This window comes from Solea solea, chromosome 11 (genome assembly GCF_958295425.1).
Source record: "Solea solea chromosome 11, fSolSol10.1, whole genome shotgun sequence".
NCBI lineage: Eukaryota > Metazoa > Chordata > Actinopteri > Pleuronectiformes > Soleidae > Solea > Solea solea.
In genome coordinates, this window is record NC_081144.1 from 16,972,463 (window position 1) to 16,998,590 (window position 26,128).

Here is a 26,128-nt window from a genome sequence, read left to right on the forward strand (position 1 = left end):
TCTCTCTTCTCGGGCGCCTTATTTTATCCATCTTTACTCCTCAACTGTTCAGTTTCCCCCTCTTTTCCTCCTTTATCTCTGCTGTGAGTGACAGGTGGTGAGATGGCTGCTCAACAAAAGGCAACATGAGACGAGGCTAAAATATTGAAATATTCATGTATGCCTGCAAGTCGGCCACTTAAAGTACTCTGACGTATCCTGGACCTCCACACACACACACACACAGATCATCTGTATGAGCCAGCTGGCTGCAAGTCATCACACATACTCACATTTAACAGGGCACAGGTGAACATGCTGCAATAGTCTCATTCTTCATCGAGCAACCAGACACACACACACACACACACACACAACATAGGCAGATGACTCCACAAACAGTCTCACAAGAAAGCTCCTAACTTAATTATAATCAGTTAATGCCTAATCCAATAACCAGTTCCTCAATACTTTTTGCTGTCTCATTAATACAAAAAGTCCTAAAGAATTAACAAATACAGGTACGCACACACACCACAGCATGGTTGTATGTTTGAGCTAAACACAGACTCCATGACCACACCAAAAACACTTTCATCACCACGACTTCAATTGGACAAAACTGCATATGCTTACTAAACATTTTTCTACTGTGCAACGATCAATAAGTGTGACTTAAAATACAAATAAAAATACATACGATGACAAAAACCTCACTCTAAAACTGGCGCTCACAAAATTAGAAGATCATAGAAAGATGCGTATGATCAGGACTTCATCAAGTGTCGAATGGTCATGAGCCAAGTGGGTTGTTTTAGGATTTCAGCAAAGAGGAAAAGGAACAAAGAGGAAGAAACAGGAACAAAATAAGAAGTCAGAAATGAAGTCCTAAATTAAAAAAACTGTGAGGAACAGACTGTATACATTCATGTATTTTTTTTTAATCCCCATTAGAAAACACTTTTTACAGTACTTCCCTGGTTGAGAACCACTGCTACATACACAGGGTTCCTACACCTTGGTTGAAATCAAATTCAAGGACTTTTCAAGAACCAAATCCCTCAAATTCAAGGACTGAATGTGCTGACACAGCTTCTCCCATGGCATCCACTTTGAATGATTTGTAGCACGCTCTGCATCTGGACAAGTGATTGTCCTTGGAATCTGGGACAAGCCAGTCCTTGAATTTTTCTTTGGTGAGCCAGAGATCTTGGAAGTTGCATCTCCCAGGCATCATGTCATTTGCTCTCTCTTGCTTAATGTTATTCGCTCATTGTTCTGCATGGAATCACATGTCAACAGCAGAGAGAGACAGTGGACCTTGTCCACAACACAATTATGACTCAACGTTTGTTCTTTGTAGGCCTAGTCTACATACATATGCAATGCAGGGCACATGTAACAGAAGGGCACATCGGCGGCGGCACAACTTCACCTTTTTCTTGCACAAAATCCAAGCACTTTCAATGACCCATATCTATTTAGGGCAATTTTCAAAAACATTGAAGTAATTCACACACTTTCAAGGACCCGTGGGAACCCTGTATACATCAGGACCAGTAAGGTCTATGCAGGGATCTTATTTTGATGTGTATACACAGAATTTACTATCTACTACCTCCACCACAGAGGTTATGTATCTGGCCATATTTGTCTGTTTTGCTTTATTTAGTATAAATCCTCAGTCATCCCAGCTATCTTTGTGCTTCCCTGACAGAGGTCACAGATAGGTCAAGCAAATCAGAGTGGTTTTTTTATGTGGTTTTAAAACAGGATGGACCGCAGTAAGAATCAAATACTTTATCATACCACAAGTAACATTTAATAAAACTGTACATCTACAGAAAATGTAATGATACTTTCTCCTTGTGCCTTTTCAGATAATTCACCCATAATGTATACAATTTCATTCAGTAAGTTAGTGATACTTTATATATATTTTCTGATGTACTGTGTAAAATGTACCGTACAAAAGTCTTAGGGCACCACAAGCTTTGTTGTTTTCATGTCTGTCAAATTCTGTGATCATTGGCATTTGGATTGGAACGACGTAACATAAAGTGAAGAAAGTGTCGGACAAACACAGTAATGAATGTAATATAAAGCTTAAGTATGTTTTCCATATTTTCTGGATGTGACAGTGATTGAGAAATAATTAAACTGTACGGTCAATACAGCACTGCTAAAACAACAAACCTAATGATGGCCTAAAATGTTGGCACAATAATGTATAATGTCACTATAATCCACATTTTTCTCATATATGTATTCTTACTCTGAGTAGCTGCAGGCCCTGACCACAGACCAGCACCCATCCTGTCCTCTCGCTCTTTCTCCTCCTCTCACAACAATCTTTCTCACCCGTCTGTGTGTTCACTGAACCTTCTGTCTTAACTGCATGACCACTCTCTGTCTTATTTGTTGTCTCACCCCCTTTCTCATCACTGGTCTTACATATTCGGTCACCAGTCTCACTCATAGTTTCAACAGATTCTCCAGCCTCGAGACACACGTCAACCTCACGCTGTGTGGTTTTATCCTCAGTTTCTACTCCTGTCTGATTCTCTGTCCTGTGCTCCTTATCATCTACCTCCTCCATGTCTATCATCTGCCCCTCCCACACAGAGAGTCCAGCAGCATCTGCAACATGAGAGCACAGCGTCTTTCTGTGGCTGATACCGGCACTGCAGACCTTCCACAGGCAAACCCTCTGATCTGAAGAAGTAGAGACTACCAGGCCTGGGGACAGGAGCTTTATAGCAGTCAGAGGGGCAGCATGGGCCAGGGGGATGTGGGAGTGGGTGTGGAGATAGAGTCGGAGCTGATCTGAAGGCTGGAACTGGGTTGGTGCACAAAAATTTGGCTCAGCAATCTGAGAAAACCCTCTGCCGCCCCCAGTCTTCCCATCTTCTGGGTACTGCACCCTGATCAGGGACACTTTCAGCTGCCCATCATCTCCTCCACTAGCAACAGTTACCAGGCAACTACTATCTGCTTGTCCATGTTTCTCGACCCAAACAGCCAATGAGTTAATACCGCTCTGATGTGCAGGAACTTCCAGGCAGGGGCTTGGAGGAGTTGGAGCACTACTTGAAGAGTCAGATGAGGTAGAGTCTTCGGTTAAATTCCAAACTGCAATCTTCCCATCTGTTGCAGCGCTGAACAGCAGCTTATACCTGAGAAAATAGTGTTTTTGTTGATATGGCCAAAGGTTATCACAATAAAATATTTAAATCATTTGATATCAATAATTATCCTGATAATATTTGATTGTTTATGTAAACTGAAGTGAAAGTTACAGAAACCAGATAATTGTGGGTTTAAACTTTTTTTGAGTTGAAAACAACAAACACATGCTTAACAGCAATGATATAGATTATACCTTGTGTATATATGTGCAGTATATATTTTATATACGTGGTAGTAACTTTTTTACATTGTGGTCACCGAAATTATAATGCAAAAATTAATATTAATGAATTTTACAACACTGCCAAACAAGCACAAACCTGACCAGTACCACAAAGCAAAGACTTCCTTAAAAGTACAGTGTGTAAAATCAGCAACATTTAGCAACTTAGTGAAGTTACACATTGTTGCTGATCCCTGACATCACTCATCAAGTAGCCTTTAGTTTAGTTTGTCCATTGTAGACTATTGTAAACCCATGGTGTTCCAAAATGGCAGTCTTGGTAGAACTGACCCGGCTCCTAAATAAATAAATATATATATATATATACACACAATTCATATAATCAGGTGATTGTACACTTATAACAAGTAAAAGTACAACAATTTAACTATAAACTTCTGCCAAAAAACTACCACTAACTTGTGAGAAAGGTGAAACTATTCACCCACCTGTTTCCCTTTCCATCCTCCAGGCTGCAGGTGGCGACACTGAGCACACAGCGCTGGTGGTGAAACGACTCCCACAGCAAATCAAACTGACGTTTAACTTCACTAACAGAAAACAATCTGGAAAAGAAAGAGATGGATTTTAGGAGACATAAAAGGAGACTGGTTGTGCAGCATGAAGTAAAGAAATTAACATTCTACACCCTTAAAAGTAACCACACATTTCAGCACCAACCTGACAGCTCCATCACTGCAGGCCAAAGCCACAAGCACACGGTCTGCCCTCTCATCCAACACCACTATGGACATGTACCTGAAAAGACATAGACACAATTGATAAGACTGAGGGAGACACAGGAAAGAGAAGGGGATCGGTTCATATGCAGTATATAGATATTTTGTGTGTATTTTTCCTCATAACGATGAATGCTGGAATAAAGGAATGAAGGGACTGTAGACAAAAGAGGGGCGAAATAGAAGAAAGAGGTTCAAAATCATGAGGAAAAATCTAATTGTCTAAAAAATAATGGAACATCACAGTTTATTCGAATTCATAATTTCCAACATCACGACCATTTACTCACCTTGTTTCTGGGTCCATTTTCACTGTCTTGTGTCTGTTCCGCCTCCTCTCCCACTGTTCGTCCAATCGGTGACTGGCCACCTGGATCACCTGGCAGGAGGGAACCAATCTCTGCCTGTCCCAGCCAATCAGCAGTCGGTAACACTGCATTTGAGCACGGCCACCAGCTGAGAAGAGCAAGGCTGAGTGACACTTTGACAGGTTAACACACTCTCCCTCTGTATGTGTTAGTGCTGCTACCGTCCGTACACTTGAAATGTGGTCGGTAATAACTGAGAGAACTTTGATGTTGCCAGTCTTGGGATGTACTGCCATGACGGTCAAGCAGGTATCCTCTCCTCCTGTCACCACCACCTCCCAAAACCCTTGATCTCTCTGCACTTCCTTTTTCTCAGTCATATTTACAGTTGTTTGCAGGACCGAACTACTTCCCTCTATCCTCCCCAGCCTGCATACACACCCGATCCCCTTCCCGTGGACGCCCTCTCTCAGGCTCCATCCTCCAGTTCCTTCTGTCCCACTGTCCCAGCTTTGCTCCTTTCCAGGTGGTTGTGAAGCCAGAACAGCCCTATGCTTAATGAAGACCAGAGCTCCATATCCAGACCAAACTCTTTTGTGTGAAGGCCAGAGACTCCAAGAGCGATGCCCTCCGCCACAAGGCACTGTTAATAACCTCTCCTGCCTCACTGGGTCCCAAACCACAAAGTGGACAGCAAAGAAGCCAGCAATGACAAACCTGGCTTCTCGTTCCTGTATATCTCCTCCTTTAAAGCTGTGCTGTGTCTCAGAAAGTGTCTCACATTCATCTCGGACCTCTTGCTCTGAAGTTTCAGGCTCAAGAATTAAAACTCTCTCCAGCCACTCCATTCCCTTACAGGCCCGCTGAACTCGCAGAACCTCCAGCTCAAGTTGTTCTTTGTTCTCCAGAGTTTTTTCACAATCATTTTTTCTACTTTGCTCAAGTTTTTCTGGCCGTGTTGGCTGCACTCTAAAAACTCTCACATAGCCATCTCTGCCAGTGCTGTAAAGAAGTCCTTGGTATTCAAACACTGACGTTACACCCTGTTTTCCATGCACCCCAAACAGACAGCTTAACGGCTGCAGCTTCTCTTGATGTAATTCCTCTTCACTTTTTGTGCCTGTTAGTATCCCTTTATCTGCGTGTGCATCATCTCCTTTCTTTTGAACAACTTTTCCTGCTTCCTGAAACAAAAGCAGGGACCCTCTCCTGTCCCCACAAACCCACAGTACCTCATGTGACCTGGACTGGAGGCACACTGCAGCCAACAGCCATCGTTTGGCACAAGGTGGAAGGACAAAAGGAGGAAGTGGATTTACACTGAAAGCTAAGGAATTGTTTTCATTTTGGTTTACCTCTATACACCAGCGATAGACAAGTCCCTCAGCAGCAGATGCTAGCAAACACATGCCTTCCTCTCCTTCTTGCCAAATAAGACTATGGACCTTTCCTGAACCTCCTTTGAGAAGAATCCCAGATTCAGGATGAGAAAGGGAAAAGACCTGAACAGACCCACTGAGGTTTCCTACAGCACATACATTTATTTTGGATGTAGAGTCTTTAACACTGATGGACACTGTTTCCATCACACAGTAGGACTGAAAATCAGGAGTCCCTTTCCATACAGTCACCCACTGCCCATTGCTGTATTGATAAACCATTCCTTGATCAGTGCAAACCACAACCTTACTCTGGCTCCAACTTGGATTTCCCCCCTCTTCTCCTACTACACAGACCCCTTTAGGCATGCTGTGTTCGGGGAACTTCAGGTCAGTTAGCTTCTCTGTTACTGCTTCATCTAGATTATCATTCCTCTCCTCTCTCTCCTTTATCCTCCACAACCTCACCCCTCCATCTGCCCCCCCTGTAGCCACCCATCTCTCTTCATCTCCTTTCCCCTGACTGACTGCCAGTGCACGCACCCCCCCTGCTCTGTGTCCCTTCATGGTCCGAATCACCTTCCCACCTCCAGCGCAGTCCCAGACTAAACAGGCTCCGTCTTCCCCAGCACTGAACACTTTACCAGGGGAGAGACGCACTGAGAAGACCCGAGCTTGATGTCCATATAAGACCCTTAAACATGCTGGGTTCAAGTCCCCACATGGCCCCCCAGGCCCCCCTAAAGCACCAACACCCCACACCCTTACACTGCGATCATCAGAGGCTGAGGCCAGCCACCCATTCTCCTGGAGATATGAGATGTTGAAGATGACCCCACTGTGACCCCGCAGACGTCTCTCAACTAGAGCTTTGCATTCAGAATAACTTTCCCCTCCCCCAGGCTTCCAAATAACTAGCTGGTTGAAAACAGTTCCTCCTACTAAGACGGCATTTGCCCAAGATTCATGTACTAGAAGGAGGGAGGAGTAAAGCAGGCATCCTTCCAGACAGGAGCGCTGAGCCAGGGGAGTTCCTGTATTTACATCCAGGAGAAGAGCACTGTTGTGGGCCAGAGCCACACAGAGTGGTGAGTGTTTGTCCCCAGAAAGCCAGCAAACATCCAGGGCCCAGTCCTGTAACTCCATAAGGGGACTCAAGATCTCAAAGCGCAGATGGTCACCATCGTGGAGATTCACATGGAGCCTCACCAGCCTCACAGCTTTGCCCCCAAACACTGCTAGATCATAAAACTTGGCCTCAGTGGTGGAGCCGAGTCCTGGGGATTCAAATGTGAAAAGCGATATTTTGAGACAAGTGAATAAACCCAAAACAACATCTCATAAAATAACAGGCTATAAACTCCACCAGCACAGAGCAGTTTTTCAACCATCTAATAAACATTTAAATGTATATTACAATCACTGAGAATAGTGCAAGAGCTTGTAAAAGGCTTGTCTGTATATATAACTGTACCACCCTATTTGACAATGATAAATAATAAAAAGATAAATTGTAATAAATAAAAACAAAAATTGGCATCTAGTCATCCTAACCGTGCTCTTTCTTACTGTTGGTTCCTGCTGGGTCAATGGCATGACTTCTGGGTTTCACTCCGTGGATTCTGTAGTGTTGGAGCAGACTCAGAGAAGCAGAGGCTTTCGGATGAGGTTTTAGACTGTACACTGTCAAGACTGGACCCTCACCTGCCAAAAAAGGGTAACAATGAACTGATTAGCAGTCTACTACTAGATTCAAGATTCAAGGGTTATTGTCGTGTACACAGAAAGTAGTTACACTGGGCAATGAAATTCTTACTTTGTGAGTTCCCACAACAAAACTAATATACAATGAAGGAATAAACTTAACTTTACACATGGAATATAAATAAAAGCATGTGAGCACTGAGTACAAAAGGGTAGAGTATAATCACAATGTAAGGTGATACAGAATGTGCAACATGCAAAATAGTAGTACTAGTATGTACTAAGTTAATAACCAACTATTTTGATAAACAATGAATTACTTAGAGTTAGTTTCAAAACATATTTCCAATTCTAACATTTTTCTGCTCCTCTATGACAGTACCTTACATTGGGTGCTGGAGAGTCTGGACACATTAAAACAGCGAAATTACCAGACAGAGCACGAGGAGGCTAATCAATTAATTATGGTAATTGACAAAGCAAATGACAGACTAATTAATAAAGAAAACAATTGGCAGCCATATGCTACAGCAGGAACTAAGTCATAAAGAACTGCTGCCTACCTGTCAGGAGAAATGTGTCATGGAGGAACTCCAGAGCTGTGACTGGAGCAACCAGAGCTGCTGTCTCCATCTCTTTGTCAGTAATAACTACTGAGTTTTCAATACTATAAAGTAACTGCTGCACACACTTAAATTGGAGAGAAACAAAAGACGACAAACTGGCAGAGACATTGTTGTTGATAACTTCTTTACAATGCAGTTACCGTTAGCCTTTCGGCTAGTAAAACAAGCGTGTAGCAACAGCACTTCTTGCGTATTGTTGACATAAAAGTAGAGAAAGCTTGCTTTCGGGGTTATGTCAATTCCGCTAACAAAATGCGTCAATCGTTCCAACAATGCGTTTTACTTCAGCATGAAAACGTTATTATTCACAACCCCTGTCAGCACCACAGTGTGTCCATGTGTTTTTGCTGCAGCTTCCGTGCATCGCTGAAACCAATGACATCACAGAGCTGACGTTTTCTCCACTGTGTTTGTATTGGTGGAAACAGTACACGTGACCGGCGGTAATTGAGTTATGTTGCCTTTAAGTCTAGTGGAAAGATAGTGATTACCAGACAACGCCACTGAATGATTACTCCAAGGGCAGTTAATATGTTCTCAATGTAGTGTGTCTTTACTTTGACTTTCATGAAAACAACAAACATATTTCGTTCGTTTTAGTGCAACATCAAATACTGCAACTCGTTTTTGCCTGAAGTCATTTTCAAGTATTTTGTTGACATTCTGTGAATTAACTCTAGCAGATGTGCCCATGTTGATTCATCGACATTCTATAAATATGTGTCAGGATATACATTATTTTCAATCAAAACGTTCGATGGTAAAACAAAAAAAAAAAGTAAATTTTTCCGAATGGCAGTGAACGCATCATGAGCCAGATTCGGGAAAAGGCTGATTGTCAGGTAGCGGTCCAGCTAACTTCAGAGCTAACTATGCCTGGGAAATGTAAATTTCAGGACACCTGGCTGGCGAAGGACATTTATAAGGACTGGCTGGTTAAGGACCTGCACGATATTCACTTCGCGCGATGTAGAGCCTGTTGTAGATCAATCAAACTCCAGACAATGGGCGAGGCTGCGCTCACCAGTCACGCAGGAGGAGCTGGACACAAAGCTGCGGTGCGCAAGCTAATGGAAGGTAGCAATACTTTAATGGTGAAGCTGGAACATAACGACCAGCATATTACCTAGAGCATGTGATACGAATCATTTACAATGCTGCTGTTTGTTCACCTCGTATATTTGTTGATGGTGATGCAGTTTTACTGGAGGTGGTGAGTGGTTCCAACAACGTCACTCCTCTGGACGGGAGGTGTGTTTTTGTTTTTTTTTGTCCTTTTTAGTCAAGGTTATTCAGCGTATAGTTATAATTAGCTATAGAACATTTGTTGACATTATGAAGGCTTGTGATATAATGAGTTGGCATATATAATTCAGTGTCGTCTCTAGATATTCTTTATTTTTAAGTGCTAGGGGAAGCAGATAAAATGAGAATAAAAGTGGACCTAAGACTGAGCCTTGAGATATACCAGTACATACAGGTATATACAGTTAATAAGAGCAGAGGATGAGGACAAGTAGAGATTGAGTTTAGTCAGAACTGTAGTTGAAAGTCTGCATTCTTTTCAAAACCTGAGTAATAGTTAGTGCATTAATTATCTATTACCATTTAAGATATAGACATGTCATGGGGTTCTCATCCTTCAGGGCTTCATGTACTAAAACCATTGAATGTATAGACAAGCCCATTAATATCTGGGGTCATGTCTGTAACATTTCAATGGCGATAAAAGCCTTCACAATAAATTGATTGTGGTGGTTTCCTTTTTGGGATAATATTTCACATAAGTGACTGTTGAAATTCATTCTAGTCATTCCAGGACCCTGTGATGTCAAATTTGTACAATCATTATGATAATATGTTTAATTGTTTTTTATTTTGGTGAACATAATCATGATTTGATATTTTCACATCATCCCATACTTACTGTCATTTTCAGTAACCTTACCTTACTTGTATAACAGAAGATATAGTACATTAACTTTTCTTAAGTATAAAAAAACAGGTGTGTTTGTCATGACATTGGATTAAACCAATCATATGTATACATATTTAGTACATATATTTTTTTTTGTATTTGTATTTTTATTTAACCGTTATTCAACCAGGTTGGAAAAGAATTAATATCAGGAAAGAAGGGCCAGCTTATTACATTATTTATCCATAGGGATATCTAGCCATGCTTAGCCTTTTTTCCCCCAAATTCCATCTGGCTCTGTGAACTTAAGTTCAGAAGTAAAGTTAACAGATAATGGGAGTTTTTGCCATCTCACTTTGTCATTGTGCTGCTCTGAAGCATATTCAGTTTGGCAAACAGTTAAATTTAAGAATGCCATCCTGGATTGAATAATTCCAGAATGTATCATAGTTATAAAAGCGAAGGACCTCTAAACACTTGAACTTGTAAATTTCAACCTGAATATGCAGGCATGATGCAAACGTGCTCTGTCTGGATAAATATTTGTGTGTTGTGCCTGTGTCCAGAAAGAGTGGCTCTAATTTCATTTTTCAGACATACATTAACCTGTGTTTCCTCCCTATCTGTCTCCATTTCCTCTTTTTTTTGCTAATTTGCAGGTACTTTAATGGTGGTGAATGTAGATGATGAGATAAATGGCAGCGATAGTCAGGTAAATATTTATATTTTGTATACATTAATCCAAAGAACAGCAGTACAACAACTCTAAAGCACATTTGTCCCCTTCTGCTCAGACTGAGGAAAGCAAGGAGCAAGTGGCCATCTGCCTCCAGCGTGATGCCTTGGACAGAATAGCAGGCAGCAACTGGTCAGATGTGCACCACATTCCCACTACAAACTCCACATCCCACAATGCAGAGCTACCGGATGTGGCATTTCACTCTGCCTACTTCACAGCACCAGGTACCCGTGGATCGATCTCTGCCCACTGCTCCAGTGTTTGTTGCTTAGAATTAATAAAGAAACTCATGGAAACAGCTCATGTTTTTACTGCAGTAATGTGTCATGTGTGTCACATTATAGGAAGCACTTACAAGGATCGTCAAGACTGATCCTACACCAGTTTACATCTATGGCGCTTTTTTACCGCAATACACAATATTAGGGATGGGTATTGATTAAAAAATTTCAATAGGATATCAATGTCAGTATCTGGACTATGATACGAAATCCCTAACAATACTTTTTTCCTATCATCATTTTTATTAATCCATTTTAACATAAAGTACATTACACATTTTTGTTAAAATTCTTAAGCCTCAGCTTGCCAGGTCATCTTAATGCATTTAAACATGGAGCAGCTTTCTGCTCTCATATTTATTTAGTGCACTTAAGGTCATCATAACTTCATTCATTAGAGAAACACCAGCTTCTCCAAACACAACACAGGCACATATATTAAGCCATTTTTTTCCACTTTTCCATTTGGGGAATGAGCTCCATCTCTGGTTCTAACTTCCTGCATGCCTCAAGACCACCAATATAAGCACTGTTAGATCTCAGTCAAACTCTCAGCATGCTGCATGCTTATTGACATGCTTACGGATACTGATGAGATAAACCTCTTAGGTCAGAAAATTTGATATGGAATGATAACACATTTTCAGTTAAGGTGATACAGAGGAAATTTGATATCCAGCCGATACCACAAAATGTACTGAAGTTTCATACTTAGCCCTAAACAATATACACTAAACCAGCTGAACAATACAGTTTACACTAAACACTGAAGTAAAAGTATAAACTTAAGTGCTTTTCACTGACCTTTCCTAACTCTGACCCTGAAGGCACGTCCAGGCTTGTCAGTCATCGTCTCCAGTCATCAGGCAGCGACACGGAGGAGGCTGGCAGCCACCGCTTGATTCAGCATGACTCCATAGACCTGGCGAGAGCGGAGCACCAGCAGAGAACAGAGACCCTGGAGCAGCAGCAGCAGATGAAGATCTTGGAGTGGGAGAACAGGATGAAGGTGCTGGCGTGTGAGCAGGAGCTGGTGAGGGAGAAGAGGAGAGCCGTTCGGCAGAAAGAGAAGGCCTTCAGGATGAAGAAAGCGTACTATAAAGCCAAGCTAAAAAAGATGGGGGAGGACGTGCCACCGTCTTCCTCCAGCAGCAACGATGAAGAGGAAAAAAACATCTGATCCAATACAGTAAACTGACAACAACATATCTGTTTTTATTTGTGCTTATTGCACTCATGTCTTCTTCTGTCATTGAATTGTTACTATTTTTATACTGTGCATTGTTTTTGTACATAAATGCAGTGACTTAGCTGTTTTTACACAGAGAGAAAAAATACTTTCCAATGAGTAAGACTGAATAAGATATTTGAAAATGTTCAAATAGATTAACTAGAAGTACTGCAGCTTCAAAAATCAACTGACCTTGTTAAGATAATTATCCCAATGTGTGTTTTAGACATTCATTTAGCATAGAATGGCTTTAATATTCAAAATCACACATAGTATTTTAAAAAATGTATTGAGATGACATCTAATCACTACAAATGTAGAAAACATTTTCAAATGAACAGTCCTTTTCACACATTATTGTTGAAGCTGCTTCTTCAGTGTATGTCCAAGAGAATGTTTGCTTAAATGTTTTTTTGCTTGCTTCCTAAATAAATGTAATTAGTGGAGAAACACACAGCACGGCCACACAAGTATGTGGACACTAATAATATCTGCATGTTTGGTTGTTGAATATGGGGAAACCACTGAAATTCATTTGCTTTGATGGGAACAACTATGCTCACAAAAGTATTGGTGAATGTGGACTGACATTAGACAATAAGACCTGGCTTTCAGTCAATGTAACAGGACAACGTGATGTATGGAGTCAACAATTATACTTTGATTTAGACTGGGAAGTTGTTTACCGACACTCATAATGCTACTGTCAAAAATACAATTATTTCAGTGTCCACATAGTTAATAATAAATACACAGGAACTCTGACAGAGGCCAGGTCTTTCAGTTTTCCCCCCAAAAAATACACATTTTGGGGAAAAACACCACATCTAGTGTAGCAACAAGAGTTAACAGTGCTAACAAAAACGAATATAGTTTAAGACTGAAATAAACCGGAATAGACAACCATATGTGGTTTTATAGTTAGCTATGGGCTGTAACTATCTCTGGGTCTCTTAGCTTAGCTTGGACAAGCTAATAAGCCGCAAAGCTAATGCATAAAGAAATATACCTGTTTTCATTGAACATCCGGTTTTTGTTGCAGCTTAATCTCTGGGTTATGATATTCTGTCACGATGGAATAAAGGTGACAGCCCAATATCTGTTCACCTCTGAACTTGACAGACTACTTTGAGAGTCAAAACAAGTCTAACACGTTTCTGTCAAGAAGGTTCCTCCGCTCTGCCTCTTCGTACACAAATGTCTGCTCTCATGAACACACACACAGAATAAATACAAACACAATTTTAGGAATAAGTCGTTTTTTTTAATGTCCAACATTTTTCTTGTTTCTGCTGCAACAGGGAAAAGCTGTTTCCATGCTGCCGTCCCCTTGTTGACGGCGGGATAGAAGCCATCCCATAAGAAACACACAAGTCAACAAAGACAATCTGTCATCCCTCCAGCTCCTCCTCCTGCTCTCCACGTTCGTTCTCACTCCGTTTCTTTCTTCTGTCACTTCCCTCATTTTGCTTCTTTCAGAGCACATCACAGTTCTTTAATCTCCCTCACCTGTTTGACTCGCATTGGTCCAAACTACATTAAGCTGAAGCTGCAGTTTCTTTTTATCATCGTATTCACAGCAGTCTGCGCGTGTTAAAGCCGATACATAACCAGTCAATAAGCTGATGTTTGTGCTTGTGAAGCTTCAGCCTTGGAACTATAAATGTGGTGGGGGAGAAAAAAAGGTTTGATCTGGGATTTAACTGAACTATTTACACCAGGATTAAGCTTTAAAAGGTACAGATGTGTTTACATGTTTTGACATTCTGTCTGGAGACTATTCACAGCAGGCATTGACTGTCACAGTGGGAAAGGCCCAGGTGTTCCTGATAACATTATTTGTACCTGTGTTTTTCCTCTGTTACATGTAAAAATGTCTGGCCTGAATGAATATTATTCCAGCCATCTGCACCTGAGAGTCAGTAAAGAAAACCAGTTTATTAACCTTTTAAATCCAATTCTTTTTTTTTAAATTTGAAAGCTCAGTAAATACCTTTTTCTACATTTGATTGTAATTCTGTGTGTAAATAGACATTTCAACCAAAACATTTCTTTTCCTTTCTTGTCCTCCATCTGTGAAGTTGTTGCAGTGAGAAACCCAAGATCCTAAGAAAACATTACATGTAAACAAAAGCATCATTGGAGCAAAAAAACAAAACAAAACACATATAAATAAATCTTTAACAACACCTCTCGTACAAAATAGTGACATAAATAATTAATCCAGTGAATTATAAATAAATAAATAAAATAAATCTCATGTCTGTACAAGTTAAAGGTATTATCAGAAGAAATGTGTTTCTGTGAAAAAATAAATGACAATGATAGAGACAGAAGGGAATTGACCTTTTTTTGGTGTACTGAGTCAGTGGAGTTCTCTTGCAGGAGCACTCTTAGGTTAGGTTCACATGTCACATCCCATTGACATGGAAATGACAGAGCAACAATCAGAGCAGTGAGATATGCACTTAGGAGAAGTGTATGTTTATTTCCACTGTCTGCGATTCCGTCTATCTCTCTGTGTTCTTTTATTCTTCGTCATAATTAAGGTCCACACTGTCCCCCCCTGTGGTTACATTGTGCACCATCATGGTTTTCTCCCTAATTTGTCCTCCATCCAAAATTGTCTGTTTTATTTTTACACTTAGTGTGCTGTTTTATTCCAATGTGCTATCTTCAATTCCTCTCTTGCCCTTCTCGAGTATTTCCTACCTGTCAGCCACAAAGATTTCAGAAGTTTCAGTTTAGACACAGAAAACATAATTTGGCAGAGCAGAAAAACTCATTTAGCCTTTTTTTTTTCCTTTTTGCTAAAAAAATATTTTTGTTATTCAAAATGTTTTAATCCCTCTCCAGATTGGTGAATGTCTTCTCTGCTTACAAATGTTTGTGTGATGTTTCCTTCATGCCTGAATTCAGTGTTTGCTCCAGCAGCAGCGGCTCACGGAAAGACCTGCATCTCAAAACCACTTAAGAGGCTTTTTAGCGCTGACATAACTGACATCTCGTCTACTTTTCTCTCTTGTCTTCTCCTCTGCAAGCTCGTGACATGCTGCAGAAGCAATGCTGGATCTCTTAAACAATGACAGCAAATCTGCATCACTGTGTTGTGATGTGGACCTCTTCATTGATGACATAAAATGTTGGATGTTTCACTGAACCAATTTTAAACTGTGAAGTGTGTCATAGATAGATAACTGATACTCTGAGGTAAATTCCTAGCACCGGTGTTTTGCTTAGCAAGTTAAAACAAGTATGGCATGGATTCATGTGTTACAGACATGAGCTGATGATATACATTTAGGCAAAGACTGATTGGTCCGATTACAAACAAATCTTAATGCATGACATATTTCAATGGCACAAACAGTCAATAAAAGGAAAAATCATTCAAATAAAACTGAATTACAGCTATAGTTTTCACTGCACACGTTAATTTCATCACAGAAAATGTGGAATGCTCTTAAGTGATTTTAAGCACTTGTCCCTTTGGCTTGGATTTGCACAGATTTCTGCTCAAGAAGCTTCGATAAATACGTCTTCTGGATGCTGCGTAAAAACATTCAGTTTGTTCTGTGGTCATGATGCATCAAAATTCCGAATGCCTTGAGGAGCCTTCAATGGTTGTTACACGTTACATCTACTTTCACCTGACAGGTCCCCAAAATACTGAAGATATGGTCTTGTCGTTTCAGTTTACTGATATGTTGTGGTTCAGACAGCACCAGGCACAAAGACACACTGACAAATGACAAGGTCACTTTCATATACAGTGGATCACAAAACAGCAAATTCTCCTGAAAGAGCTGATCATTTGACACTTGTGACTGAACTTTGAACAGCTGAAGCACCAACGTCCACCAATGTTTTATCTTATTCTGCACAATCATTTCACCCCATCAAATCTCTTCTCTTAATATAATCCCTTCCTGTATTTACAATCACTTTTCATTACTTTGATATTCTGCCTTCGGTTACATTTTGTGTTTTGACAATCTCATCAGATACTATTGCTGGGCCCATGACGTTAGTATACACAAAGTTGGTGAGTTTGCGGAAAAGTCTCTGAGGAAAAATTGAGGAAAATTGTTTTCGGGGAGAAAATTTAGGTTTTACTGGGGTTTTTTTCCATTGCAGGGGAAAACGGTTCCCTCAGCAACAAACAACGCTGCACTCGTACCAACCTCACTCACAACCTCACATGGACACAATCATTTTAAAAAAGGAAAACATCACAAGAGATTTCTTCTTCATCTCCAATGAAAAAGATACAAAATGTATAAAAAAATGTTATTTACAGTCTTTTCTTTTTTTCTTTTAGACAGATATTGTCTGGATTAGACTGACATTTGAGTTGGAAATCTGAGGAGTTTGTGTTAGTTTAACAGTTTTTAGGTAGTAGAGGTGGTTGTCGTATTGTCCAGAGAAAGACTATTGAAGGCTGAAAGACTCTAAAATGTAATTTTTACAGTACATTCTGCCCACAAACATGATCTTAAACTCAACAAGCAAACTCTCTGTCTTTATCCAGTCTGTGTCTCTCCTGCCTCAAGTTTGTTTCCAATCCTCTGATGTCTCAGTGGTTCAGGACCATTTATGACATCGGAGCTTGTATCAGATGAGCACTACCTCAATGCATAAAGGGTTATGGAGGCTGTCATCAAGACTGTCCTTCACTTCTGTTGGCTCTGAGGTGAAAGAAAGGAAATGTAATCATCATTAAGTTCAGATACTGTAATTACAGTCTTGCAGCTGACTCTCATGTAAATGCTACTGCACTCTGAAATGGCACACATGTGCACATTGATATCTTTTTGCATGCATAAACAACAGAAAACATCATATGTGTGAGATAACTCAATACTGATGGAGAAGAAGCAGAAATAGAATCTATCACAGTGGATTTGTAGGTGAGTATGACTCTCTCCTCCATAGTTGTTTGACTTTGGTGCACTAGGTGCATGTTTATCGGCTAAATGCTGCATGGGTTCCAACACGACCCTCTCACTCAATGTCGCATGGCCACATATGAGATATATCTCTGATCTAGGACCACATACTGAAGTAAAAGAAGTCAGATTTGAAAACCGGAGGTGGGAATTGAATTTCTGTGCCCACACAGGCCTGGAAAATGAGATCTGAGTCACACTGAGGGGAAAATTGGATATGAGTCTCTTCTGCCTAGTAAGTAGACTGAGCTACAAAACAAGAACAAAACCAACTAATACACACAAGAGAAGGAAATAAAGAAAGGGTGATGAAAAGTAGAGGAAACTAAAATGAAAAAGTCTGTATACGTAGAATCAGTATAATTAGAAGTGGATGAAAGAGTATTTATTTACACAGAAAACTTACTCGGAGTCAGGGGAGACTTCAGAGATGCTGTGGGAGGTGGCAGACTGTGATGGAGGGGGGGAGGGTCCATGGGCGGAGCCATTTTGTCCTGGGTTAGAGGCGGCGGAAGGAGGAGTGAGGACAGTGGGATTGAAAGATGCTAGGATGGAGGACAGAATGTCCAGGTGTTCACTAGATGGCTGTCGACCTAGTGGGTTTAAAGTTGAACCTGTGACCTGGGGAACAGTCTGACCAGGATACCTACATGGAGGACCTGAGTCCAGTCGTCCTCTCACATGACCTGGAGGGACTTGCTCTTGCTGAGGCTCCTCAGAGATTGGGGGGGGAGGAGAGGAGGAGGGAGGCTGGTCAGGGTGTGAGGGCTGTCGGGGAGGCAGAGTACGAAGCCACTCGCGACACGGTTGAGCCAGGGCTCCCACTCCGTTGGTGTCCAGCTGGTCCCTGGACCTGCTGCTCATCATCGACCCTGCTAGGTGTTCGCGGGATGAGGTCTGCCGTCGAGTCTGCGTGTTCAGCTGCGACCTCGATCCACTGAGGTATCCGTCAATTTCCACACCAACAGCCCCCCCATTTCCACTCAAGTCCTCTCTGGAGGCATGGACACTGCCCGTGTGATGGTTGTCCAGTCTGTCCCTAGATCCTGTCAAATTTTCTCTAGATGAGGAGACTCGCTGGTGTTCGAGTCCCAGGCCCCCCAGCCCTGTTCCCTGTCCCAGCCCCAGCTCTCTTCTCCTGGGTAAGAGATCCAGATTGTCCCTGGAACCCCGAGAGTCCAGTCGATCCCTTGATCCCCCGACCGTCTGCCTGCCAAGTGGATCTCTGGACAGCTGCCTCCTGGCAAGTGAGTCCAGATGCTCCCTGGAGGAGTAGCGTGAACCTGGCTGTGAAAGAGAGCCCGTACCTCCACCAGTACCAGAATTGGCAGAGTACATGCGGCCGTAGGAGGCAGCAGGGACACCTCTGTGACCCAGAGTGGAGGTTCTGTACCAGTTAAGCTCACTGGGGACTCGGCCCACAGTGGATAGACCCTGGAGGGCTGGAGGACAGCCGAGACGGTTCTTTAAGATACCTGGAAGAAGACAATATGCACATGAGAAGGAGCATCAAATTTATAAAAAAGAGATGAGATCATACTCTGCAGGAGATAGGACAGATGATTTAAAGAGAGAATGGAGCACGAAGAGAGATTATAATGCTTGATTTTAGCAGAATGTTACACACATGTAACAATCATATGATTTGGTGCAGATATGTATATAAACGAGAAGTACAAAAGAGAAATAAAACGAAAAACACAATGTCTTGCTGGGACCAGTCTGCTCATAATCAACTGTATTGTTTCAGTGTATGTATTATTTTATTAGGCATGTTTCACGGTCAGTATCTGTGTGCCGTTGATTTCAAATTGAATTCATGAGTAATGCAACAGAAACCTCTGACTTATTATTCTGATAATATATCAGAATTATATTAATAGCCATTTCAAACTGTTGTGGGCCCTTAGATTTATTTCATATGATTTACGTGGCTTTCCTACCCTTGCGGTGCCTGTGTGTCTGGGTGAGACCATTCTCATCACCACTGGTCAGAGCTGCATCAGCCTGGTTGTTGTTGGCAGCGTCCTTGCTGTAATCTCCTCCCAGGGGGCGCTCTGAGCCCCACTTTTGCAGGCTTTGTGTGTCACTCTCTTCCAATGCTGGCCAATAGGACAGAAGGTCATTTCCGTCCAGATCTGTCTCATACACACACAAGAATGAATGTTTGCTCTTACTGATGTCACTGCTGAAGATCTTTTTTTTCTTAAAGCCAGTTAACAGTTATGGAAAGCTGTCAGTGGTTTCTTATGCCTCACTCATCTTTTTTAATTTGACATCAACATTGTGCAACATTTAGTTTAGTTGCATATGCATGGTAATAACCACAGAGCAGATGCCGTATCAAATATCAGAGTCGGCCATCTGAGTATGAAATAACAGACACTGTATCATAGAGAATCTCTGAGACTACAGTGAAAGTAACCTCTGGAAATAAATCAATCATTCATCTTTTTTTTCCCATATTTGCAGACATAATTGTTGGACTTGATCAGTTGACAGCTTGTCTGAATTAGTGAGTGTTTTGATGTTTAGTCACAACAGACAGAACGCCTTCTTGAAACTGTGACCTTTCAGTAAAAAGCCCACGCTGCTCTAACCTCGCATCAATGAATTGATTGACTGGCCATCTGGATCCTGTTCTCCTCTGTTCAACTGACAACCTCAATCCAAATTTCACTTTGAAAAGAGTGAAATGTGATCCAGATGGCTTATTGAGATGAGAATTGATTACCTTTATGGATTTATAGATGTGCACATCTGGCCTTTTCTCATAGTCAAACCTTTCACAGAACACTGTGATGTGCATGACATTTATGTCAGACAATCCGAGGTACACAAACTCATATATTATGAATGATTTCATTTTCAATTAATAATGACTGACTGGCAGGAACACATCTGCTTTGCATGTTTACAACAGACTGTATACTTGTGTGGATTTCCTTCTAATGACCAAAGATACTTCTTTTCCTCTTAAGGTGTAATGATTGTAAATGAATGTGTCGAAATTGACCCGTGAAAAGTCATATCTGTCACGCAGATGGAGGAGAGTTGAGGATAAGCATGTACTATGTACTATGTACAATGTCTGTATGGTACTTGACAGGTTGCAAATATTTTTGCATGTTACTCTCAAAGAACTTGAAGAGAGAAGAGGCAAGGTGATGAAGGGGCTGTGGAAGAAGTGTATTTGGCTGTGCTGTGGAGAGTCTGTGTTAAAAGAGTATGCTGCAAGAGTCATTGATAACATGTAAATTATTGTCGGGGTCAACACTGAAACTGTGTCTTTATAACCGAGGTAATTTCAAGCTAAACTTTGAAAACTTTTCAATCTTATAGGGGACAGATATTTCATTCCTAGATTTGGGGCAGGATTAAAAACATGCATTTAAAATATTTTAAGCACACTTCTGCACGTGTCCTCAGACTTACATTTTGACAGAACCCCGTCTGTAACTCATACCTTCATGACAGGTTCAATCTGAAAAAGTTATTGTATACCTTTGGTGCCATTGTGGGCGGGCTCAGTGAGCAGGCGCTCACTGTGATTGGAGCGTTTGAATCTCCGCTGGATGCGTCCACGGAGTCGGACGTTATCCTCACTCTCCGATGAAGGGATGGAGAGACTGCGCTCCTCTTCCATGGAAAGGTCTGAATCCGAGTCTGAGTCCTCACCTGGAAGGAGAGAGGGGGAAGAATAAAGAGAGAGAGAGAGAGAGGAAAATGAATTATATTCACAAATTATCATCCAAGGGCAAAACAATAAATAATGTGCTACCACTGCTCATAAAAAGTGTGTGTTTGTCTGTGTCCACTCTACTCATTCCTCTGTGTGAGTGTGTTTACCTCCGTCTCTATGGAACATGGCTACGTCCAGGTCTGTCGCACCAGTGTGGACGATATTTTGCTCCAGAGTTTGACGAGCCAAAAGATTTTCTCTACCAGGGAAAAAGAAGAGCAGTGAATGAAGACAAACATGTACAAACAGACATACAAATATGCATACAGTGTCCTCTATGTGCACTTATGCAGGTCAATACAATTTAAAAATAAAGAGCATCTACTCACAGACACAGTATCTACTGCACTACCACCACACACACACACAAAGTCACTGAGCCATAAATACACCAACAGCAACTATTCTTACAGCACATTAGTGTTGCTCTACATACAGTACACCACGCTGTTCCATCCAATCTTCCTCATATTTATCCCACTGACCCACAAAATACACATTGTGGCTTTTATTTGCAGATGAATTTCTTCCCTGGAGCCATTCATCTTAAATCAGCCAAAAAGCAAATCAATCAAGCCTGACATGTTTCCATTTGAATTTGGAGTCATTCAGTCAATATTCCAATGCTGTCAGTATGAAACTATTCACTCTTGAAGTATTAAGAGAAACAAGTGTATTTTGCACTGGTGTGTTCTTGTGTCTGCATGAACATTGGTGTGTTCTTGTGTCTGCATGAACACTGGTGTGTTCTTGTGTCTGCATGAACACTGGTGTGTTCTTGCGTCTGCATGAACCCTGGTGTGTTCTTGCGTCTGCATGAACACTGGTGTGTTCTTGCGTCTGCATGAACACTGGTGTGTTCTTGCGTCTGCATGAACACTGGTGTGTTCTTGCGTCTGCATGAACACTGGTGTGTTCTTGCGTCTGCATGAACCCTGGTGTGTTCTTGTGTGTTTATTTACCTGGCAGAGCTGACAGACGAGACGGTGGATGTTCCCAGGGTGATGCGGTGCAGCCCACTCTGCTCCAACAGAGATGCATTGTGATATGGATTCTGAGCCTCAACAAACAAGTACACACTGATTATTAAGGTATAAACATTTCAAGGGTCTTTTTTTCCCCAATTCCACATACAACATTACACAATACTTCTTAAACTCACATTGCAAATTGTATTGTATTAAGAAATCAAAATCCTTCAGTCATTATGAGCTGACAGTTGCATAATACCTTTTGCATAAAGGATGTCTCTATGACACTGGGGTGCTGTTAAATATTGTATACATTGAATGCGGGTGAATAGTGGGTTTGACTAGTGGAGCACGAGCTAAACTGGAAGTGGGAGACGTCTTCAGTGTTCTATCTTGTATTGGGTCATTGCAAGACTAAGAAATGACACAGTATGTGATGGACAAGCACATCGATGCTGATAGCTGGTCATTTATACACACAGTGATAAACATAGCATTGTGTGTTTGTGTCTAATCATACGTTTTGGTGTGGATGTGTCAAAAGAATAATTCTTACACACACACACACAGGCTACATATCAAGGTTGTTACCATGGGAATATTCATCTTTACACACAGTGGCACTAACATAGGAAAGAAAATTAAAACACAAATAAATGAACACACTGTACAAATGAAGAGAGAGTAAAGGAAGACATGATAGCAGATGCACTGCATTTTGCTTTGGTGGAAAAATGACTAAGGAGCAGGCAGGACTCCACTGGTTACTATATTGTTTTAACTGGGTCAGCAACAAAGCCTGAAGGTAGAAGGAGAGGAGAGATGGAGGACAGAGAAGATGGATAGAGGGAAAGAGGAAGGGAGGTCAGGGGGGCATTTGAGCTGTCTAGTAATGAACAGTGCAAATGTGTGTCCAGAAGAAAGTGTTCTGAGGAACAGAAAACGGCCCAATCAGAAAATGACTTTGGGAACAGGAAGTAAGTTGATTGAGCATGAACCACATCAACCCTGATGTGGTTAGATTTACCCTTCAACACCTGGCTAATAGTGTAATAATTACAGTTGTTGTATAAAAAAACACTTTCAGTCTTTATTCATTTATGTTGTATTTTTACATGCCACTCGATCATGTGCTGTGTAAAAATCTAATCTAATCTATTTTATTTATATAGCGCCAAATCACAGCACACAATATCTCAAGGCACTTTCCATCGCACGGCTGAGACTTTACAATAATGAGCAAGCATTTTGGAAGAAATCTCTGGCAGAACCAGACTCAAAGATGTGCAGCCATCTGTTTTAACTGGTCGGTGTGAAAGGAGAAAATGGGGGAGTAAATAAATAAATAAATAAATAATAAAGTTTAGATCAAGACACAAAAGCAGTGGACACATTTTTGGCTTTAGCGCAGAGAATATGCAACAGGACTCACTGTGCTCTGTGCTGGTCTTGGTGGGTCTTCTACAGGGCCCTTCTTACCCAGACATGCGACTCTCCAGGCTTCCTGAAACTCTGGGTTGAACACGGTGAACACCAGCATCACCGACAGACCCTGTGAGAGAGTGGTAGAGAGAGGTAGGACACAGAGATGACGTTTTAATTTTACAACAAGCAGCACTAACAAATCACATCACGTTTATTCACAACACAGTTTGCCTCAGTGGGCTTTACAATCTGTACATGTAGCAACAACTCCTGTCCTTAGACACAAGGTATGGGTAAAGGATAGCGCTGCAAAAAAAACCTTTTAACAAAGAAAAAAGGGAAGAAACCTCAGCTAGAGCCACAGAGGAGGATCTGTCTTCCAAATATAAACTCAGTCATACCTGCACGAGGCACAGGACATTAAATATGTAGTAGAATGCAAGGATGCTGTTGTTCACAGCCATGAGGCCACACAGCCAAGTGGCGGTCGCGACCAGCAACAGCAGAAAGGCGTTGCGGATAGTCGCACTGGATAGAGAGATAGACAGCCAGAGAAAACAGAGACAGTGGGGGAGGAAAAGAATGAATTTGGATTCACCTGGAGGCTCACAACAATGCAAGAGAATTAATAATAACGGAATCAAGTCAGACTCAGACTTCTGGTGTTGTGTGGGTAAGTACTCACATGACCGGGAGCTTCTTAGTCTCCTTCTGTGACGGGTTGCAGGACATCTTGGCCACAATCGTGAAAATCCCTCCATTCAGCTTGAAAGAGGGAGATCAATACAAATGGTAAGGCAACATTTTAAAAGACTTCTAGTGAATCCAATACTCCTGTTAGCAACATCGGGGATCAAGATAAATAGAGGCAGCAAAATCAATGAGGATAAAATAGTCCTATACAAATGAACAAGGTTCATTTACTAAAGAGCCTCATTCAAAGGAAGAAGAAGAAGAAGGAACACAAGAAGCAGGGTTTCCCTTGGGTTGATAACAAGACTAATAAGTAGAGTTAAGAGTGACTGTGCTAGTTCTAATGATGATATAGAGTCACATATCAGATAAATAGGAGGACATTTACCAGTATGACAATGGCAACAGGACCAGCGAAGCTCCAGATGAGTTTGTCGTAGATAGAAATCCAACAAAAGTCTGGGTTCCCATAACCCTCTGGGTCTAATCCCACTGCCAGACCTGCAGCCAAGAGAAACAGAGCCTGATGAGGCTACAGATCTAATACTCAAGATGACAACATGCCATTTTGAGAAGATCAAAGACATGACAGATCCCCAAAAATGTAATCATCTTGAAATCAATAGTCATTATTACAATTATCATTTTAGGTAAAAAACAAAAACAAAAAAGCAGCAGTGTGGATTTTGTTTTTCATGGCAACAACTTTTAGAAGCATTTTTATAGGTGCACAAGGGTCGGCTCTTACCCTTGTCTAGACAACACAGTCAAGAAGGTTGGAACAGTAATTGACAAGAAGATTGTTTTTCATACCGAATTGTAAAAGTGAGAGAGATGGGAAAAGTCCAAACTGAAAAATAAGACTCTGAGCCAGAAGATGGAAATATATTGCCAGTGTGTACACGTGTGTGTGCATGTGTGTGTGTGTGTGTGTGTGTGTGTAAGGAGAGACGGAAAAAAGCAGACATTTATTACTTGCTTGAAGTGTGTGGCAAGGAAGAAATTGGTTGTGTGTGTGTGTGTGTGTGTGTGTGTGTGTGGTTACGATCGCCATATTAAAATGTCACTGAAACCTGTTTAATACAAGTGTCAATATGACACCTTATCTACACAGCCAGATGCACAGTGAACGTGTGTGTGTGCGCTTTAGTGCACATACACTATATGAACGTTTCGTCATATAGTGAGTAAATGTGGTGATATTTTAGAATGGTGTGTACATATATATATATATATATAAAAATATATACATATGTATGTGTCTGAGTTACCTGTGATAATGGCGGGCACACCCCAGCCAATGGCATAGTAGAATCTCATGGCACCGTAGTTGATGTTGCGCTGCTCAGTCTGCATACGGTAGATATGAAGGCCCTCCACGAACATCCAAGCAAACGTGGACATGAAAAAGTAATGCAGCAGGATGGCGACGACTGTGCAGAGAAACTGGAGGGAGATAGAGAGAGGGAGAGAGAGAGAATTTTAGAGGATGGAATGAGAATAAAGTAAGGGATGGAGTGGAAAAATTGAGATAGCCGTGTGGAAGAGAGGCAGATTGATTTAAGAAAAAAAAAAAAGTATAAAAAGCCTAAGGGGAAAGAAGCAAGGTTATAATAGTTTTGGATTTTTCATGAAGTTTTGTTTTTAAAATGAGTTTGCTAGTTTTAATTTTATAATTTTTTTTTGAATGCTTAGTTTTAGTAGTATGGAGATGAACAATCATCCCTGAATCAAATAAAACAGTCAAGAAAGTAGCCTGAAGTGCAAAATGTGCATAATTACAGCTGAGGTTGGATGCAGTTAGTGTGAAAGGTAAAAATCAAATGGCCAACAGACTAAAGACACACAACAACACAAATAATAATAAATAATCCTCATGAGACACATCACATTGTTAGTGAGCCAAGATTCTCAATCTCTCAATCTGAGGAAAACCATGAGCAAAATTAAAAAAACGAATAAACCCCTAGACGAGAGGTTTGATTCACCGAGATGAACCAATTCAACCTATTTAACTACATAATGAATGTT

At 41.1% G+C, this 26,128-nt stretch overlaps 3 protein-coding genes across 7 annotated transcripts in view; 1 reads left to right on the forward strand and 2 right to left on the reverse strand.

Annotated features, from left to right (window-relative positions):
- Positions 1-921: 921 nt before the first annotated feature.
- Positions 922-8,515, reverse strand: wdr6 (WD repeat domain 6). Of its 2 annotated transcripts, none has more exons than XM_058642547.1 (6): positions 8,086-8,515; positions 7,388-7,522; positions 4,422-7,095; positions 4,073-4,150; positions 3,841-3,957; positions 922-3,155 (listed from the first exon to the last, which is right to left on the reverse strand). In XM_058642547.1, exons 1-6 carry the CDS (start codon positions 8,153-8,155, stop codon positions 2,237-2,239), a joined length of 3,993 nt encoding a protein of 1,330 aa, XP_058498530.1. In that variant the 5' UTR covers positions 8,156-8,515; the 3' UTR covers positions 922-2,236. The 2 variants fall into 2 exon arrangements, with proteins under 2 accessions (XP_058498530.1, XP_058498529.1); XM_058642546.1 differs by having other exon boundaries at positions 7,373-7,522.
- Positions 8,516-8,955: 440 nt separating this feature from the next.
- Positions 8,956-12,773, forward strand: LOC131468383 (uncharacterized). Its single transcript, XM_058642552.1, has 4 exons — positions 8,956-9,225; positions 10,726-10,778; positions 10,861-11,029; positions 11,914-12,773. Exons 1-4 carry the CDS (start codon positions 8,958-8,960, stop codon positions 12,264-12,266), a joined length of 843 nt encoding a protein of 280 aa, XP_058498535.1. The 5' UTR covers positions 8,956-8,957; the 3' UTR covers positions 12,267-12,773.
- A 2,863-nt stretch (positions 12,774-15,636) lies between these two features.
- The window catches only part of celsr3 (cadherin, EGF LAG seven-pass G-type receptor 3), an 84,454-nt gene continuing 73,962 nt past the window's right edge, over positions 15,637-26,128 (reverse strand). For 2 of the 4 annotated variants that reach the window (XM_058642543.1, XM_058642542.1), the window contains 11 exons: positions 25,369-25,543; positions 24,486-24,598; positions 24,090-24,169; positions 23,806-23,932; positions 23,412-23,531; positions 21,971-22,068; positions 21,116-21,207; positions 20,771-20,944; positions 19,210-19,404; positions 17,673-18,741; positions 15,637-17,005 (listed from right to left, as the gene is read on the reverse strand). In XM_058642543.1, coding sequence (XP_058498526.1) covers positions 16,978-17,005; positions 17,673-18,741; positions 19,210-19,404; positions 20,771-20,944; positions 21,116-21,207; positions 21,971-22,068; positions 23,412-23,531; positions 23,806-23,932; positions 24,090-24,169; positions 24,486-24,598; positions 25,369-25,543 — 2,271 coding nt within the window. In that variant the 3' untranslated portion in view covers positions 15,637-16,977. The remainder of the gene's footprint in view (positions 17,006-17,672; positions 18,742-19,209; positions 19,405-20,770; positions 20,945-21,115; positions 21,208-21,970; positions 22,069-23,411; positions 23,532-23,805; positions 23,933-24,089; positions 24,170-24,485; positions 24,599-25,368; positions 25,544-26,128) is intronic. The other 2 variants (XM_058642544.1, XM_058642545.1) reach the window with 2 other exon arrangements.

Coding starts and splice junctions, on each gene's coding strand:
- wdr6 (XM_058642546.1), bottom strand. CDS start 8,155: ATGGAGACAGCAGCTCTGGTTGCTCCAGTCACAGCTCTGGAGTTCCTC. Junction 7,096..7,372: donor CAACAGTAAGAAAGAGCACG/GTTAGGATGACT, acceptor TTGAATCCCCAG/GACTCGGCTCCACCACTGAG. Junction 3,958..4,072: donor TGCAGTGATGGAGCTGTCAG/GTTGGTGCTGAA, acceptor TTTCTTTTCCAG/ATTGTTTTCTGTTAGTGAAG.
- LOC131468383 (XM_058642552.1), top strand. CDS start 8,958: ATGAGCCAGATTCGGGAAAAGGCTGATTGTCAGGTAGCGGTCCAGCTA. Junction 10,779..10,860: donor TAAATGGCAGCGATAGTCAG/GTAAATATTTAT, acceptor CCTTCTGCTCAG/ACTGAGGAAAGCAAGGAGCA. Junction 11,030..11,913: donor TGCCTACTTCACAGCACCAG/GTACCCGTGGAT, acceptor CTGACCCTGAAG/GCACGTCCAGGCTTGTCAGT.